This window comes from Dermacentor andersoni, unplaced genomic scaffold (genome assembly GCF_023375885.2).
Source record: "Dermacentor andersoni unplaced genomic scaffold, qqDerAnde1_hic_scaffold ctg00000039.1, whole genome shotgun sequence".
In the NCBI taxonomy this organism is placed as follows: domain Eukaryota; kingdom Metazoa; phylum Arthropoda; class Arachnida; order Ixodida; family Ixodidae; genus Dermacentor; species Dermacentor andersoni.
In genome coordinates, this window is record NW_027314752.1 from 3,019,938 (window position 1) to 3,039,852 (window position 19,915).

The 19,915-nt window shown below is 44.0% G+C and overlaps 1 protein-coding gene across 1 annotated transcript in view; it reads right to left on the minus strand.

The window, feature by feature from the left end:
- Positions 1 to 3,002: 3,002 nt before the first annotated feature.
- The window catches only part of LOC140214354 (uncharacterized), a 31,897-nt gene continuing 14,984 nt past the window's right edge, over positions 3,003 to 19,915 (minus strand). Inside the window, exons 3-5 of the mRNA XM_072285725.1 lie at positions 19,260 to 19,278; positions 18,152 to 18,160; positions 3,003 to 4,318 (exon numbers count right to left, since the gene is read on the minus strand). Coding sequence (XP_072141826.1) covers positions 3,233 to 4,318; positions 18,152 to 18,160; positions 19,260 to 19,278 — 1,114 coding nt within the window. The 3' untranslated portion in view covers positions 3,003 to 3,232. The remainder of the gene's footprint in view (positions 4,319 to 18,151; positions 18,161 to 19,259; positions 19,279 to 19,915) is intronic.

The following is a 19,915-nucleotide window of genomic DNA, read 5'->3' on the forward strand; positions in this document are numbered from 1 at the left end:
TTTATTGTAGCATGCATTATCTGTTTAAATGCGTATACTGTATATATCACTAATTCATTGTAACACCCCTATGTAAAACCCGCATGGGCCTTTAGGGTACTTGAATAAAAAAGGTAACGTGTAAGATTTTCACTTTGACTGTGGTCAGCGTCTTTCTTGTGCCAGGTTAATTCCCAATCAGATGTGTTGTCAAGCCCTTGATTTCATGCCACTGTAATATTGCACAAATATCGAACTAACAATGATTTAAAGTAGAAATACAGTGCAAAAAAAAAAACCTTTTGTCAACACATAGCGCCAGCACTGAAGTAGTTATGTCAATGTTCACAATGAAATATATTTGTGTTCTACGTATTGTTGTCCCACTCCTTGTAAACTTAGACACCAGTTTTCATCTAAGCTCTTGCAAGTATATGCATTTTTAGTGATCAAATGGCATCAACACTAAACAACATTAATGTGTACCAAAGTTGGTGATGAAACATTATTGGATGTTTTCATACAAAGTATGACATCTGTCTCTACGCATGTGCAGCAGAATAACCGACTTTACATGTGGTCATGACCACATTATTGACCTTGTGGTTCACATTTGCTCTTTCTCAACCTCCGTAATTTTTCTTTCACTTCCCTTTACCTTTACCTCCGCTCATTTTTAGTGCCCAAAAATCCATTATACAGTATGACATGGATGCTTTTATCCCCTTAAGTCTGCTTCATTCCCCACAATCTTTCTCGAGTGAAAGAAGTCTTTGTCCAGAGACATCAAGCCAGGGTGACCATTACACCAGCCATCACTTCCGCCTGGGATCAGCGATACAAAGACATTGTCCAGTGTCCGCAGTGCTCTGCTCCTGCATCTGATGCCCGCCATCTACTTTAGACCTACCCTGGGCCCCTGGGACAAAGATATGTTGGGAAAGTGTACTCAAAGGTGTGAAACTGAACAATGATCAAGCAGAAGACTATGAACAATGGATCATGGACAACACATTTAAAGAACCTATTAGTCTGTTGCAGTATCTCAATGAAACGAGCCTGCATGCAAATACCGGTTGTTTCAGCCAACACTTTAAGCATTTTTTAAATGTTGCCTGTGGCAGATGGCACAATTATAATTCATGAACTGGTCTACTCTAAGAGGTGGACATTACTTGCACAAAGAATTGAAATGCATAATGTACTAATTAACAAAAAAATCATTTATTAGGTTTTTAACTAATTACGTTATGGCCCATATAACAATTTACAAATTCTAGCCATGGAGTTCTCCATGCAGATCATCTCACTTGCCACAAATTCTCAGGATGAAACCAGTTTTGAGATATTAATTCCTGAACTTTGCGGAAAAATGCATTGGCATCCCAGTTACTTTTGTGTTTGAATGCATAAAATGACGTGTTAATAAAGTAATTGGAACTTCACCGGACAAAGTGCATTAACCCAGTGCTGACCTGTCAGTAGATGAAGGAAAAAGCATGCGAGCATGCATGCTCAGGGAAGCAGCAGCGGAGGCCCAATCTGGCCTCGGTAACTGCACTGTTTCGGTGGCAGTCTTAGGTGGCAGAGGTAATTAGAGCCATCCATCAAGCGAACGGAAAGCATATCACTTTCCCTCCCACCCTTTCTTGCAACTATGCTCCCCTCGTGCTACCTCTCAACTCCTCGTAGCTCCCTCACACTTCATGGTCTTCCCATCAGCGCCAGCTTAGCCTGCTCCTTGAAGTTATTTTTGCCGTTATCGGGAAGCGAGCATTTGCCAGTGTCGGCAGTTCCATGGTCCTCGCTTGCTCTGCGCTATAGCGCCGTGATATTTCACGAATCGCACTGTTCATGCATTGTGTTATGGTGCACATATACTTCAAGAACAAGTCCTTTTTTTAATTCAAACAAATTTCCAGGCTTCTTTGAGTTCAAGTTATCGAGATTCGGCTGTACTTCGCTGTTGCATCAAAGGATATCACATGGTCATGGCCACTAATATATGAGCTGCAAACTAATTACTAAAAATGTCTCGGCAACCTTCAACACATCTGGTCTCAACTGTATCTTAATATAACTAAAGAAGTTGTTAATAATATATTTATTTCCACAATGTGTGTCTATATCCCTATCTGGTACCACACTTGAAAGTGGCAACGTGGTGTTGTCAGTGTAGTTTCACATCATATCAGTGCTCAAAATTGTTTCATTGCATTTTTAAAACACAATGAAACAGCTTTTCAAATTATGCTGGGAAATGCTATGAATAACCCTAGCAGCTCAACATATCCCAGCATACGATAACACTTGCGCAACAAAATGCTATGCAGCATACCACAAACATGTGCATTTTCCCAGTTCATATTGTACTGTTATTAATACATAGAGACCTACATGGCTTGACTGTATGGATAGACAATTCTCTTCGAGTTCACAAGTTACAAAGAAGCTTTAAAAGGAGAACCTGTACCGAAACAGTCACGTGTTGGCCTTCTGTGCTAATAATGAATTTCCCAACTGCCACCACTCAGCTTCTCTTGTAGGCCTCCGATACAACAAAATGCTAACATCACCACATTGAATGCTGTCATTAAAGAAGTAAAATAGCAAGAAAAGACAATGAATACTCATTAAATAAAGGCATTTATTTGGTGTTCTGATGAAACAGACAGTGGAAAGCAAACTTATTGAACAATCAATTGCTCTAAAAAAGTACCCATTTCAAGAAAAAAAACAGAAAAAAACAGGTGTGAGCAGGATAAGATAAAAAGAATCTCCAGGATGAACCACATAAACCAGAACCTAGAGGCAACAAATACATGAATTGGTCTAAAAGAACAAGTTCACATGTATATTACAATGAATATACATATGTAGTTTGTAGGGGCATGCAAACAGTAATTTATGAGATAGGGACGAACATTGATTACTTTTCGAATGAAAAGCCATAATATAACAAAGCAAATTGCTTGCACCTTACCGCCTTCATTATATCGAGGTTTAGCTGTATCTATTTTTTCTGAACTATAACGGCATTGTGTAGGTCAGTTTCCATAATTTCTTTTGATCTACGTTCTATGACGTGCTGTAAAGAGATCTAGAGCAAATGTGGCGACCTGAAAAAAGTGTTCCAGAACTCCTTTAAAAGCACAGGGAGACATTTATGCTACCTGATGCAGTAGAACACAATGCAACATGCTACATGTCTGTAGGTTTGTAATTCACAGTCTAGTTCAAGATGGTTGTTGACCTACTCTAGTGTGTCATGGTGCTGTGCTCTCTTGTGTCTGCTCAAGTGATGAGACTGTGTAAAGGACCTGGAGCATACAGTGCAACTGTATGGCCGGTCACCTGTATGAATGCGCTGGTGTACCTTCATGACACTCTTCAATGAGAAGCTCTGAGGGCATAAAGGGCACTGATATGGCTTTTCACCTGTGTGGGTGCGCAGGTGTTCTTTCAGGTGGTTCTTTCGTGAGAAGCTCTGAGAGCATGAAGGGCACTGATATGGCTTCTCGCCTGTGTGGGTGCGTAGGTGGGATTTCAGGCTGGCCTTTTGTGAGAAGCTCTGAAGGCATGAAGGGCAGCGAAATGGCTTCTCACCTGTGTGGGTGCGTAGGTGCTTCATAAGGTTGCCCTTTTCTGAGAAGTTCTGCGAGCATGAAGGGCACTGATATGGCTTCTCACCTGTGTGGGTGCGCAGGTGTTTCATAAGCTTGCCCTTTTCTGAGAAGCTCCGAGAGCATGAAGCGCACTGATATGGCTTCTCGCCTGTGTGGGTGCGCAGGTGTCTCATAAGGTTGCACTTTTCTGAGAAGCTCTGAGTACATGAAGGGCATTGATATGGCTTCTCGCCTGTGTGAGTGCGCAGGTGGATTTTCAGGTAGGTCTTTCGTGAGAAGCTCTGAGAGCATGAAGGGCACTCAAATGGCTTCTCACCTGTGTGGGTGCGCAGGTGCTCTTTCAGGTGGGTCTTTCCTGAGAAGCTCTGAGAGCATGAAGGGCACTGATATGGCTTCTCGCCTGTGTGAGTGTGCAGGTGGTATTTCAGGCTGGCCTTTTGTGAGAAGCTCTGAAGGCATGAAGGGCATTGAAATGGCTTCTCACCTGTGTGGGTGCGTAGGTGCTTCATAAGGTTGCCCTTTTCCGAGAAGCTCTGCAAGCATGAAGGGCACTGATATGGCTTCTCACCTGTGTGGGTGCGCAGGTGTTTCATAAGCTTGCATTTTTCTGAGAAGCTCCGAGAACATGAAGGGCACTGATATGGCTTCTCGGCTGTGTGGATTTGCAGGTGAACTTTTAAGTTGGTTCTGTATGAGAAGCTCCGAGGGCATGAAGGGCACTGAAATGGCTTCTCGCCAGTATGGATGCTGGCATATGCTTCTAGACGAAACAGTTTATCAGCCTCGTAGTCACATGTGGCAGTTGATTGAGAAATTGAAGGCCTCGGTGCTGCACAAATAAAACAAAAGTAATCAAAAGACAGTATATAATGCCAATAAAGAAAACAGATGCTAAATTTAATGACAAGCTTTCTTTCTTTTATTTGGGATATTTTGAGGGTGATTTCAAGTATGATGAAAGAAATAACTTTTAATGGTCCTTCTTAATTTACTCAATAGTTCTGCTTTTGAATGCTTAATGATCCTGTTTGTGAAGTTTGCCTATAATAAAAGTTGTTTTTGAGAAAGGTAAAAAATTACAAAGTGAGAAAATGTGGCATGTTTGAAGACATTCACAGATTTTTACAAACCTCAGAGAAGAATTTAAAAATTATTTGAGTCAGCTTGCTCTATTTGGCTCTAGCAGAACTTATGATTCACTGGCAGAACAAATGTCTCATATGAGACTTCATCAGTGGGTTTCTTGAACACACGCTGAACTTTGGCAATGTTTCCAGAAGCTGAGATTGCAAGGAGTCAGCTAGAAAACACTGTATTTTAACGTGATAGCATTAAGAGCCCCCTGTTTCAGAAAGCCCGGTGTTGGTGTCCAGTGTCGGTGTCCCAGTGGGCGAAAATTCTAGTATATGTTTAGGTATCGGTATATGCAATGCCTAGCTATACGACAAGCGGTATATGCGGGTTATATTGCACACCATTCTATCACTAATGTTGTCCATATGCGATCTCCGAGGCCCTGCAGAGCACGCCACAGGTGGAAGTGAATCCACAGCTTGGGCGTGACCCTCCCAAGATTATGTCGGGGAGGCCTCCGAGGCCCTGCCCAGCTGTGCCTGCCAGCGCACCACGCCACACAGGAGTGAATGCACTAACCCTTTGTGCCACCATGCATAACCATGCAGCCAAGCACCCACAAGAGAGATCAGTATAGAAGTACAATAGTGAACTGCTGCTTGTGCTCAGCTATGCATGGCAGTGAGAAAAACCAGTGTTGCTCAAATACTTATCCAATGTGGAGATGTGGGAATTTTAAACTGCTGCAGTGAATGAGTGCTGAACCACGCAGAAAACAATGCACTCGGCACGCAATGGTCAGGTATTTTTGTGTTTTGGGGACGAATCTAGTTTGTGATATCCTTTGGTAGGACAATTTCAGTTCGTTAAAATAAGTTTTCAAATAAGTGGATCTCTATGGGGATTTCAAGGGGAATTTCATTTACTTCATTATATCCATTATTTTGTTATATCTCGCTTCATCCTAAGGAGGTTCAAGCGTATTCTCGAACTACTAAATGCGAAATGGCGACTCGTACAGAGGAGGAATGAAGGACAATGAATATGGGGAGGAAGGAGCTTCAACACACAGGAGTGGAAAGACGGAGGACTTCCCCAAGAGTTAACGAAAGTTTGAGTAGTCGTGAATCTTGCCCTGGAGTGTAGCTTTCGGCAGTGCACGCTATGCTGCCAAGAATATGCACCTCAAATCAATATTCCTGTAATCAGCACCTTGATGCTGACCTTACTCTGAAAGGTTTACAATTGTTGGTGTGGGCTATAGGTGCAAAAAAACAGCAACTTCTGTTTGAGTGATCTCGCCATTCTTGATCTGAGAAAACTACATGCTAACTTGCGTTTTTCTCAGTGCCGTTCTTATAGGCCTAGAGTATGACATCTTCAGTTGCAGTTTTGTCCAAAAAGGAACAACTTGACATGTACTGTTCAAAGTGGAATAATTTGACATGCACTCTACTCCTTGTACTCTGCTCATGTGTCCTCTGCGAGAGCACCTGATTAATAGTACGTTAGTGCCACAGTCACGAGAATTGAGGCAGACACAAGTGAATCAAAATGCACAATTGCACATTGGAACCAGGTAAAAAAAAAAGGTAGTTTCATTTCCTACACGAAACGACTGCACAATGTGGCAATATGCAGACAAAATGGAAGTATGTCTCTTTTACTAAGGCACACAGTAAAACAAAGACTTGCAGACATTCAGTTTGTAGGTGGCATAATTTCTACAATCGTTAAATCATTTATTGAAGCAACAGATCAAACAAATAGTTGATGTTGCCTTAAAAATTCTCTAAGTCCCATATTACTGTGAGTGACATCACAGCACTGCAGTTGAAGTAGGCACACCAGTGAGATTAACGTGGCTGAGGATGTGGTGCCTGTGAGGCGACGGGAGCACAGTGTTTGGTTTGAACTATGAGCCCTTTTCATGGTGCTTAGTGGTGTAATACTTTGCAGACACGACCATTAGCCTGCATTGTATGCTCTAAGCTTGTCAGTTCAAAAAACCTGACCTGAGAGGGACCCTTCAAAGCTGTACGTCTGTGAAAAACTCCCATGGCAGAAGTGCCAAGGCTTCTCCCCCAGGTTCTTGCACTTGTAGGTAGTGAGTGCGGAAAGGATGCCAATTGCATAGTCACAACTGTCACAATGGTTGAGGCGGCTCTGCGGCAACTTTTTCTACTTGACAGTTGGTAAGAAGTCATCATGCTTCCCTGTCCACAGATAAAAAGTACTGGATCGGCCAATTGCATATTATTCTTTTACGGAACAAAATTAGAGCAAAAATCCTATACTATCTTATCATCAGGCTCATTCTTCACTAATGCCAAATGAGCAAGATTCACAGTGTCATGGAGGAAATTAAGTTTGTTTATACAAGCATGCATGGGAGAAAGACATAATTGAAGTGCATCACTATACTTCTATTTGGTAACATCTGTTTAATGGGGAACCAGCACTGGATAGGCGACGTGTCGAAATGAGTGCGTTGCACGCCGCCCTGGCGACGAAACGCGGCATATTCCAGCCTCTTGAGCAGACAACACACACGTGCGCGGCCGTATTATAGTTCGTATGTTTCAGTTTTTGCGCTGCTTCAAGTGGACAGTTTTCGTAAAGAAGCTAGCGCCATCAAGTGAAGAAATAACGAAATAAGCTATTTAAGCTTTATATATTTTTCACAGTGTGTTGCGGCGAGCACGTGTGTTTCTTTAACGGTTGCGCCATGGTCCGTTGCCATGCTTGCATGGCAGCCTGCCTCGCAAATCTAGCAGTTATGGCTCCGGTCGTGCTGCGCTATGGTTTCGGAAGTATTAGTTGGCCTGAAGACATTCCGTATTTCTCTGGCTAGATATAAAAAATTCTGATGTTACTTCGCCACAGCAGTCAATGGAGAAGAAAGCCTTATCGCATCAGCTGACTCGTGCAAGCAAAGGTTTGAGTGCTCCGCTGCTGGATCCGTAACAATGCTGGCTACATTTTGCACTAATTACATACATTTACCGGATACATCTCAGCGCCGAGTCTCGTCTGCACGCGCCTTTTTAAAAACACATAGGCGGCTTAGTCGCGCGTGCGCCGGCAGTATGCGCACACAACTCGTATTACAAGGCAGCTTCTCTACCATATAATTCTTGGCAATGAATGGATAATATTTACCTTTCGTATCACTCGCTTGGTGTGGTGGCGTTGGAAGGGGCGTGGCGGTGGTATTGCGAAGGAAAAATAGTTGGTACACATGCCGGATGGTGCATGCTATTGCTCATTTTGTTTCCGACGAAATGCCGACTGCAGATTCTGCTATTTGGTACTGGCTGCCATGGCTGACCGTCTTTACTATCGAATAAACCAAGCACACATGCGAAATTCAATTTAGAAACCAGCCCGACACCGCTTGACAAGGCGACAAGACGGGAACTTACTCCGCTCGCCTGACTGCTTGGATGCAACGCCGCCTCCGTTCTTGTTCTTAGGGTTCATATGGAAAGACGCAGAAGGATACATCCTTCCTCATCCCGATGTAGTTGTGGAACTTGTATACGCAACAGTATCGTCGGCGTCCTTTTGTTTTCCTTCGGCTTTCGGGGCATGCAACGCCGCTACCAGTAGCAATTTTCGCCCGCGGGAGCGGCTGCAGTGTGCACGTTCTGACCGCCAGGGCGGCACTGCAGGCGTCATGAAAACAGCAGCGCTGGTTCCCCATATAAGATGCCAATACAAAGCAAAATTAAGCCTCTCACTGCAGAGTGAGCTTTTGGTACACCACAGTTAGTACTGTTCAATTGCTTTCTTTAAATGAAGCTTCAGCTTCACTCCCTAGTTATAAGATGCAAAATGTTTTTTTTTCTTTTTGAAGTCCAGATAATCCCTTGGTCCATAGGCTGTAGGAGTGATGTTGCGTTTGGCAGCAAGAGTTCCACTTGCATAGCTTTGAGGTCCTTGACAAGGCTATGCACCACGCATTGACCCATTATTATTAGAACTTTGTGTCCTTGGCACTCCAACTTCCTCTCCATGCACTCTTTGGACCGATGTTGCACTCTCCACTCTTGCTGGCTATGTGCAGCACTTGAGCATGCGCTCTCTTGAAGCACCTCGGATTCGTTTTTGTACTGATAACAAGGATCGGAACCTTTTCAGTTTCCAGAATATTGCTGCCGAGGAGAAAAGTAGCCATTCCTTGCTGTGCTTGCCACCGTGGCAAGGGTCCCCAGTGAATGCAAGGGCTTCTTCAGGTAGCAATTCGTAAAACAGCCCGGTTTCATCACAGTTGACTGTGTCTCCGGACACAAACTGCTGGAGCAATGACTGTAGCCTATCACAACAATAACTTTCAGCAGCCGTCACGTCTACAGCCTTAAAGCTGATGTTGCTTCTCTGCTTAACATTTCAGACCCAGCCATTACTAAATTTAAAACCCTCAATGGTCATCTGAAGTGCCAAGGTTTCTGCCTTTAATTAAATATCTCAGGACATCTGCACTTGCACGGCGATCATGGCTGTCAGCCAATTCAGAATAGCTTCCCCAAGTTTTAAGTGGTCACCTTGGCTGACATTCTTCTGTTGGGATCCAGCAGATTTCTTGGCAGCTTCCAAAATCTTCCCCCTGTTGTTTATGTAGTCTGATATTGTCTGCTTCAAGATTTCAAATTCTTTTGTGATGTCCACTTTGCACTTGCCTGATAATGGTATCCTTCTTTTCCTTCGTCAAGCTGCTATAATTTCCTTGCTTCAAAGAATTTGTTGAGCTGGAGGCGGATGACGAAGGCGGTGCCGGTGCCACTGTTAGCAGCTGGCGATGAAACCAGCGAAGACGATCGGTTGTTGAATCAGCTAAGCCAAGTGTCGCAGTATGAAGCTCAAGCGAAGCACAATGCACACGAGAGGCGATACAAACAGTACCACTGACCATTACCACTGACCATATGCGACTGACGTGTGCCGACAGCAATGACAGCACAAAGGCTCGCAGGAGAGTGCAGCAAGCAATGCCTTCTATCGAGGTTTGCCAGAAATGAAAGCTCTGAATTGATATGCGAGATGCGTACAATGCTGGTCTGTGGCTGCAAGGAAAGCAAATGACGGCAATATCCTTTGTGTTTTCGCTAGCTCTTGAATCAAGATCATGAGAAAAAGTAAAAAGATCTAAGAGAGCTTGAAACATGCGAAATTTTGGTAGTTGTTATACAATGACTTATATTATGCTGTAAAAAAGAAAATATTCGAATTCCACTTAGTGCCACTAAATATTTTGTAAACCATTTTGTAAATCTTATGCTGCAACCACATGTGCCTGAGTTACCAAAAAAGACAGGAAGGAGAGGTTGGGCCTTGGTCAGGTGTTCCAAAATACATTTCGCACAATCTTCCTGTGTTTGCGTACTGTGAAACAAAATAAAGTTTTCTTGTTTATAGTTGTCAAAAAATGGAGGCAGTGTCACCATTTTTGTCGTTATTGTGGCGAACACGCCAACTTTGCATACACATGTTAATACTGCTTGGACTTCAAAAATACCATGTCAGGGCTTGACTTTATAACCGTATTTGAAAACAATGTGAGAAACTGGGGGAATCGTAAAGCAGGATTGTTGCAGTGCACTTTGCGAATAGAAAGCAAAACAGTGCAAATGTCAATTTTCACCGGAAGCTTTGTTGTGCAATGGCTACACTGTTGAAAGTAAACTTGAAGACATTGTGATGGAATTTATTTGGTGAGCAGCGTGCACGAGTTCTCTCGATGACAGGAGATTCATTGCAAAGGCAATTGAACTGCTCACTGCTGTCTCATTTCTGAAAGGGAAAAGGCTTGAGTTTTCACATCAGCTAAGGTGGATGAGCTAGTAGCACACTGTAACAAGAGTGCTGTGGAAGAATAACAATCCACTGGGACAAACTGGTAGTACAGAAGAGGTCCGGTCGGCCACTACAGTCAGCAAACATTCTGCAAAAACGTGAAGCTGCTGTCAACAAGAGAGGATCAAAATGAGTGTATGGCCAGCAGTCAGCTCAAGATGCCTACAGGTCGACTGAAGTCATTGCTGGCGTGAACTTCAGGTGCCCAGTGCATGCTGCTTATTGCCTGACAACATTGCTGAGAGCTCGGTTTAGTGGAGGCAAAGAATGCATATTTTGACAGCTTGAGAACGGAGAGTCAATTGGCTTTATTCAAGATTAAAACCAGGTGTTCCTGTTGGGCAGCCACCTCGGTTCCAAGAAAGAGCAGGGGGCAATGGCCTCCACAGCAAGGTACACTTGATTTCCGGAACAGTTCCTCATACATTCCGAGTATGAGGAACTGTTGTTCTTGAAAACGAAGGTGTATGGCTTGAGGTCAGGCAGAATGTAGAAGCTACAGCCTTCAAGAAAAAGATGGAAATGCTTGAGAGCACAATAGATGGGCAACATCTCCCTCTAGAAGGTGCTGTAGCAAGCTTCTGTAGGTTTGAGGGGCTTTGAGAAGCCCAGCAGCCACTAGTCTGAGCCATTGTGCTGCCGCAGTACTGCACCCACTGTTGTGGTCGACGCATCTACCATAAGGCGAGTTGGCATGTCGGGGCACGGACGAATCAGCAACACTGCAGTCGCCAACCACGTTTTGGCTTCCTGGAAAGAGTGTTCGTGCTCCGAGGATCAATAGAAGGTAGGCATTTTTTTTGGAGTGACAACGCAGCAGGTTGGTAAGCGGCTGAAGAACTTGCGTACAGGATAGTATGAAGCACCTGTGAAAATTGATGAGCCCCAGAAATTCGTGCAACTTTCAGAAGGAGGTTGGAGAGGGGAAGTCCTCGATTGCCTGCACCCGTGGTTCCAGTGGCTTAATGCCTTGGTGTGAAATGCAATGGGGGAGAAAATCTAGGGCTTCAATTCCAAAAATGCATTTCTCCGACTTTTGGACCAGGCCATGTTCGTCCAGTCGCTCATATAGACGGCGAAGGTGCACTTTGTGCTCTTTGTCTGTGCAACTTGCAACAAGAATGTCGTCAAGGTAGACGAAAAGGAACAGGAGCCCACGTGAAACCTTGTATATTGTCCTTTGAAAAGTTTGTGCCGCTTTCTTCAAACCGAAAGGCATATGGACCAACTCAAATAGGCCAAATGAAGTAGTTACTGCTGTCTTTGGAGTGTTGCTGGGTTTGACAGGAATTTGGTGGTATGTGCTCATCAAATCGACCTTGCTGTGTATTTTGGTTCCTGTGAGACGGGTGCCGAAGTGATGTATATACGGAAAGGTTTACTGATCCGGAGTGATGACATCATCCAAAGCTCGGTAATCACCACAAGGCCACCAGTCGCCACTGTCCTGCTTTGGAACAAGATGGAGAGGTGAAGATCAATTGCTTGGAGGAACGACGAATAACACCGAGCTGAAGCATGTTTCGAACTCTCAGCGGGCGACTTCCAACTTCCGTCCAGTGAGCCTCCGTGGCCGTGACAGGTAGGCCGATGGTGGTGTTATTATGCATCACCTTGTGTTTCACTGGGAGTGCATCGTTTCGGGGCTTTGTACGTTGCGGGTACTCAGCAAGTATATTGTGGTATGTTGAGACCGGCCAAAAAGTAGATGCCACATGAGGTCAGGTTGGACTGCAAGTATATTGAGGGATGTGACGTTATCCTTTAGGTGCTGATTGCGGACACTCACATCTAGGTTGAAATGGCTGAGGAAGTCTGCCATGGCAAAGCTGATGTTAGCAATCACAAACACCCATCTGTACAAGCGCTGGAGTCCAATGTCTAGCGCTATTGACCGGAGCCCATACGATGCGACAACAGTGTTGTTCACTGCGGCAAGTTCACAGCATGTGTGTGGACTTGCCGCCTTAGCGATCTTCAGCCACGGCGGGAACGATACACAGGTTGGCTCCGGTGTCGAAGAGGAGGCAGGTGCTGGTAATGTGCTCGACTACAAAAAATAGGTGGCTTGCTTGAAGACGGATGTCACATGCTGTTGTTAGCCTCTGGCTGGTGCATTTCCCGCCCATGAACAGGGCTGAGTGCAGCAACTTGTTCGCGAAAGCGACAGTGGTACGTGCACAACTGCTGCGATGAGTCTCTAGTTGCACTGCGAGGCTGTGAAGCTGAATGGATGTGCCAAAGTTGGTCGTCCCTGTTGCCACCAAAAGTCAGCTTCTCCAGTGCAATGGTAAAGAGGTCGATGTTTTTCTACAGGTGCGAGAGTCAGTATCGTGGCTCAGAGACTCTTGCAGCGGCAATACGTAGATGAAGACGAACAGTCACATATGCAGTCAGTGAGTACAGCTAGCCGATCGAGACTCACCTCGTCGGAACCCCGCAGTACCATGCATGCAGACTGCGGGAGGCGTCGCAAGAACAGCTCGCATGATTGGAAGCTGGCTCTCGTTTGCAAAGTCTCACCTAGTAACTAACGCAACCGGTGCAGCAGTTGTGAGGGTTGTTGGTCGCCGATTTCCTTGTAGAGCAGCTGTTGGAGCCTACTCTGTTGCAATTGCTCAAGGCACTGCAGGAGCGTGCATTTCACATCATCGTATGCGGCGAGCAAAGGCATAGCCACTAGCAAATCATCTATGGCATCAGCGATGTAGGAAGATAGTGCAGGAATGACATGCGGGTACTTTTCTGTCTGTGAAGCGATGCGCTGGAGTTGAAAACAGGCCTCTACTTGCACAAACCAAACTCGGGGATTCTTAGGCCGAAAGCTGGGAAGCTGAAGCTCTGCAGCGATGGCAGGAGACGTAATTGTGCCGTCATCGCTGTCAGCAGGAGCAGCAGCAGGGTGGTCTATGATTATTGTTCAAAAAAAAGAAAAGTAATGTTCTGTCTCACCACTTGCTGGGGACTGATTTTAGGGGAGGCAAGGAATACACAGTTGGACAGCTTGAGAACGGAGAGTCGACTGCCTTTATTCGACAGTAAAAGCAGGTTTGCCGAGTGGCTGTGGTGGCGCCCCAGTCGGGCAGCCACCTGGGTTCCAAGAAAGAGCAGGGGGAAATGACCCCGATGGCAAGACAAACTAGATTTTTGAGAAGCAGGGGCAAGAAGGTGATGGACGGTTGCTACAACATTGTTGCGCATGCCTAGTCCTGCTTAGTCATCCCTGATGATGTGCTGTGGCTCAAAGCTGTCCTATAAAAAAATCCAGACCGTTCACGTGTGGTTTTCGCCTCCTTCAATGAATGAGCATATTGATAAAACAAAGTATGTTTTGTTGGTAGCATGCTTAACTGCATTAAAGAATATTTATTTATTTTATTCACCCTAAACAAAGAGGTCGACTAATGCACCGATTTAAGTATAACTAAGAGACTCAATGGGCGTAACATTATCTCAGAGCAATGTAAGGGCTACAGCAACACCAGGACAAGAGGGCTCTGGATTAGGCTATACTATCTAAGGTGCTTCAATGTGCTCAGTGGGGCAGTATTTTTGCATATTTGCCCGAATCAGTATGCAGACAAGAACCACAAACCTGCTAATATGTCCTTCACAGAACAACATCATACATGTTTGAGCTAGTCATACCAAGCTAGGCAGACTTGGCTATTAACCACACTCACACAAGCAAGCAAATGTAAGAGAATCGCCAGTCACTACCCACCTGAGGTGGAGCTTAACTCATCCAGAGTCTCCGTAGTCTGCACGCTCCTCGACACGCTCCATGCTTTGAAGCAGCACCCGACAGACTTGTGAGCCAGAGGCAAGCTGTACTGCATGCCAACCTCGACCTGATCGACGACCTTGGACGGGGCTTGGAATGCCATTTTGGCATTGATGCTTTCAGCTAGGCTCATCGCATTTGTGAGGCCTGCAGAAAGTTGGGGTGATAGCAGTCCTGTTACAGCATCAAGAACAGGAGGTAAAAAAAATTAGATTATGTGGTTTTATGTGCCAAAACAACGACCTGATTACAAGGCATACCATAGCAAGGGCCACCGGAATTTATGACCACTTGGGGTTCTTTAACGTGCCCCTAAATCGAAGTACACCGGTGTTTTCACATTTCGCCCCCATCGAAATGTGGCTGCTGTGGCTGAACAAGAGGTAAATGCAATAGAATAAATGCAGGGGCACATTAAGATGCATGGCCATGAAACGCGAAACCCTTTCGGTTCAGTATTCCCAAAAAGCTAAAAGCAACAATCGACATTGAATACTCGAAAGCAGGGCAACCTCCTTTCTGTAGAAGGCTTATCACAGCAGAACACACTTTTTCATCTCACACATTTTAAAGCTATTGGTATAGTCCAACTAATGAAAAGTGGTTGCAAGATCCTAAGCTCATCGCTATCAGCCTATTTAATGTCCACTGTAGGATACCCAATCGCCTGATGTCTTGTGCCAGCTGATACCATCCCGTGCTTGCAAATTTTCCATTTCATCGCACTACCTAGTTGTCTGCTGTCCGCAATTGGACATCAATTCCCTTGGTAATCATTCTGTAACCCTGATAGACTGTTTTTATACCAATAGCATTCTTTAAGAACTTGACCCTGTTAGCAGTAGGTCTGCATGTATGTATGTATGTCCGCACCTAACCTATTTTCTGCCAACTTGCGTCACTGGGTAGTCTATGGTAATACAGGTACAGCATCTGGATGCTGTGTTGAGGGAACTGTGTTCAAAGCCTACCTCGAGCCCAACTTGGGTCATTCAGCATGTAACATTGTCTATGCGCTGCTCTTCAACAACAAACCTTTTTGATGTCGAGTTGGGTTACTGGGTGTGTGCCACACTTCAATAACCCTGGGTGGCCTCTCCCACTGATCTCCAATTACCCTTATCCTGTCATCTACTTTTACCCTGACTGTGTCTAGGTTGGCTGGCCTGTTTCTTCTTAACTAATTAGGTCTTTCTCTCTTCAAATTGAAAACAATCCTCGACCGCCCTAACCTATATTAACTGCCATTTTCCCTACCTAACACTTCTACATCCTGCACTATGCTAGGGTCAGAACAAGTATAAAGTTTATTTCCTTTCTTGTTTGCCTATTAGGGTTTTTCAAAGCCGACTTTCTGTTATTGTGTTTCCGTGAACTCTACCAATATCTCTCTACTATAACTAAAGTTGATGCCATACTTGCCAGTCACCCTTTCTGCCACCCGTTTTCTTCCTACTTTTGCATTAATGTCCCCCATGGCTACAGTACATCTTGCAGATTTTTCATAGCAAATTCAACATCCTCACAAAACTGTTCTATTTCTCCATATCACTGGAGGTTGGAGAATAGGTTTGTACTACCTGTCATCGATATCTCTTATTAAGTTTTATTAAGACGACTGCTACCCTTTTATTAATACTGTCCCACTGTAGTGACAGTGAACAACCAAAGTGGCACAATGCATCGGGCAAACCTGTGCCCAGCAAAACAAGTAACACTCAACACAATGACAGCGGCAAGCACACTCATCGACTGTCGAAATATGGTCTGCGAGTCAAGCGCATTGGCTTTCATATATGAGTCGTAAAAAGTTCCAGTTGTATCGTTGGTGCCTTCATGCTTTCCAGAAAGTACTACACAATTCACGTCGTGCTTACATCTTCATTAAACATGGTTCGGTGATAACACACAACCAGTGATGACATTTGAGCAACTTCCGATACAGAAAGGTGTCTCTTGTGACAATATTCCAAGAGAGACTGGTCCGTGAAAAATTTTTGCCGAAAACAAGCTATTTAAATGCATGCCACTACTGCAGAACTCATTAATGTTGCCAGCTATGTACTTGTGATTTAGAAGCCCTACTCTGCATTCCTTTTTATCTGGAAGGTCTCTGTAGCAGAGGACATGGCCGTTAGCCAGCTCTGTATAAGCTTCCTATTTTTTCAAACTTTATTACGGCCAATGATATCTCAGAAAATGCCCGACAATACCTCAAAAGGCCCCACTAAGCTAGCCTCATGTAGGGTTCACATGTTAAATGTTGCCAGGTTCAATTTGCAGTGGCAGCCTGTACAGATCCAGAGATTCTCAGCACCCTCTGCCACTTTGCAGGTCTGACTGCCGCCTTGTTCAGTTCCTTTGCAGCCGTACTGGGTACGTGCTGCTCTTGACTGAAAGACTGTGACGCCAACTTGGATCACAGGTGTCAGCACTTTTCATATTATTCTTCATACAAATTATATAATCAATTGTGCACCAATCATAGGATTGCTAATGACATTGAAGTCGTCAATGATCTCTAAAGAATGGATAAACCACCAATTTTCTTCCTATTCAAGCTTTGAGAGTATGTTTTTTCCCAAAATCTGAACCCTGGGGTGGAGTATTTTTACTGTAGATTTAAAATCTTCAGGCTGACCAATTTTGCAGAAAAATTAGCTCAACTTTTTCAGGGTGATGATGAAGTGACAAAACAATTTCTGCAGGTAAACATGTCTGGTTTATTCATGAATACAGATGGACTTGCATAAACACTTATCAGATTAAACAAAATATATGGAAACAGATCTTCACAATTCTGCATTTGGGCAGTAGTTGGCATCAAAGCAATTGCCACTTGACTCGCTAGGAGCAGAGCAACCAGCGTCCGTTCCCATAGTGTAATTAAACTGTGTATATGAGCGCACGCAAGAAACCTCGATGTTTGTCTACCACTAAATTTTTTTTTCAAGGCAGATGACTGTGCTTTTTCACCAATCCCAAGGGGTGGTTCAGGACCCCTTTAAATAGTGCCACATACAAACAGTTGCAGTGCTCCATTCCTATTTCTAAGGAGATTGTGCCATGAGTATAGGAACCTGGACAATCTTTCACCTTGGAATTATACATACATAGCCATTCAGAAGACAACAAAAGCTCAAGTTCAAGATCCTAACAATTGAAATGACTATATACCTATGGGATGCTGTGTGATGCATGCAGATGTGGCCAGTAACTCGAAAAGAGGACAAATAACTTTCTCAAGTCCAACACGCCCCTAGATACAAGCCACTTGGAGCTATGAAGGGGACTTTTCAGACACATTATTTGAGCTGCAGATTATATATGATGCAACAGAAAGACTTGCCAAATTCTCTAAAATCAACAGAACCTACATATATATTGACAGGCTCAGTGCACTTAAAAAGGAAGAAACATTGCGTATTTGTAAGCAGATACAAAAACTTCACAATTCTACACGTGTGAACAGTACTCTCCACTGGGTGCAGGCACATATGGTCATCACAACAACATTACTGACCCCCGTATGGTTCACATTTATTCTTTCTCAACCTCCATAACTTCTCTATCACTTCCCTTTACCCCACTCTGTTTTCAATGCCCAAAAATTCATTATACAATATGACACGCATGCCCTTATCCCCCCGAGTGTCTGCTTCATTCCCCACAATCTTTCTCAAGTGAAAGAAATCACTGTGCAGACACTTCAAGCCAGGGTGATCTTTACACCAGCCATCACTTCCGCCAGGGGACAGCGATATATAAACATTGTCCAGTGCCCGCATGCTCTGGTCCTGCATCTGATGCTCGCCATCTACTTTAGACATACCTTGGGCCCCTGGGACAAAGACAACTCGCCAAAGTGTACTTAAATGTGTAAATTGGACACTGATCAAGCGGAAGACTATGAACAATGGTTTATGGACAACACATTCTTCAAGCCTGTTGCAGTATCTCAATGAAACGAGCCTGCATACATATACAGGGTGTTTAAGCTAACTTTCAAAATTTTTTAAAGGTTGCCTGTGGCAGATAGCACAATTCTAGTTTATTAGCTCGTCTACTCGAAGAGGCGGACATTATTTGTACGAAGAATTGAAATTCATAATCGACTAATTGAGTTTGTAACTAATTACTTTATGGCCCATAATGCAATTTACAAATTCTAGCCGTGGAGTTCGCCACAAGGATCCACTTGCAATGAATTCTCAGGATGACACCAGTTTCAAGATATTAATTCGCGATCTTTGTGGAGAAACGCATTGGCATTTCGGTTACTTTTGTACTTGAATGCAGAAAATGTTTCGCTAAGAATGTAAGTGGAACGACTATGCATTTCTCTGCAAAGTTTGGGAATTAATATCTCGAAACTGGTGTCATCCTAAGAATTCGTTTTAGATGGATCGGCCTTGTGAACTCCACAGCTAGAATTTTTTAATTGATATGGGCCATAAGGTAATTAGTTAAAAATCTGATTAATTATTTTTAATTTGTTGATATGAGTGGTGTCTACTGCTTTGAGTAGAGCACCTGCTGAACTAGAACTGTGCTCTCTGCCACAGGCAAGCTTTAAGAATTTTTGAAAGTGTTCTTTAAAACATCCTGTACATAGTTTCACACTGACGTAATGCCGGGTGGCAACCAACGAGAATAATAAGCGTTTTGTTGAGGGCAAGGGTCACTGATACACTCTTGGCGATGCGGGCATTTATGGTTAGCACTGCGACTGATACATTAAAGAATGTTCCAGAACATGAGTGCCACGCAACATTTCTTTGCAAAATACTACTATAGGCTTTTGAGTGCCCAACACTTCAGTTTGTGTGAACATGCCATTAATTGCGCACTGTGCGTAGGGTGGCAGCCACATGGTCTGTCTGCACAGGGCCTTATGCAGTGTGGAAAAAGAGTTGCTGGTCCATAATAATTGTACATACCTCACCAAGACAAATGGCTCTGAAATGCATATAATGACGGCTGGATCAAGAGGCTCCCCCTTCCTCCCCCCCCATTCTTCTCCAGAGACATGCTGGCTCCTCTGCAGATTGAGTATGCAGCAAGCCTCCCTTTCATCTCCATTTCATGCCCTGTAAGCATTATTGAGCCCTTATGTTAAGTCTGTGTGTAAACGTAATAGTGGGAAAAGGAAGGGAGAGGCACTGCGGAAAAGCTGGTGGGCTTTCCCAAGTTTAGGAGCCCCTGCCTAGTGCAACTGTGCCCCGTTCTATCTAAGAAAGGCCTAGTGAGGCACTGTGAGTAAACAAGTACTGTACTATTCAGCTGTCACATCAAGGAACATCACATGGTCATCGCCACTGAAATATGTTCTGAAGAATGATTACCAGAAATGTGTCGGCAGCCTTCAACCCACCTGGTCTTAACTGTATCATAATATAACTAAAGAACTTGTTAATAATATATTTATTTCCACAATTTGAGTCTACATACCTATCTGGTACCACACTTGACAGTGGCATCGTAGTGTGTCAGTGTCGTTTCACATCATATCAGTGTTCAAAATTGTTTCATTGCATTTTTAAAACACAAAGAAACAGCTTTTCCCATTATGCTGGGAAATGCTATGAATAACCCT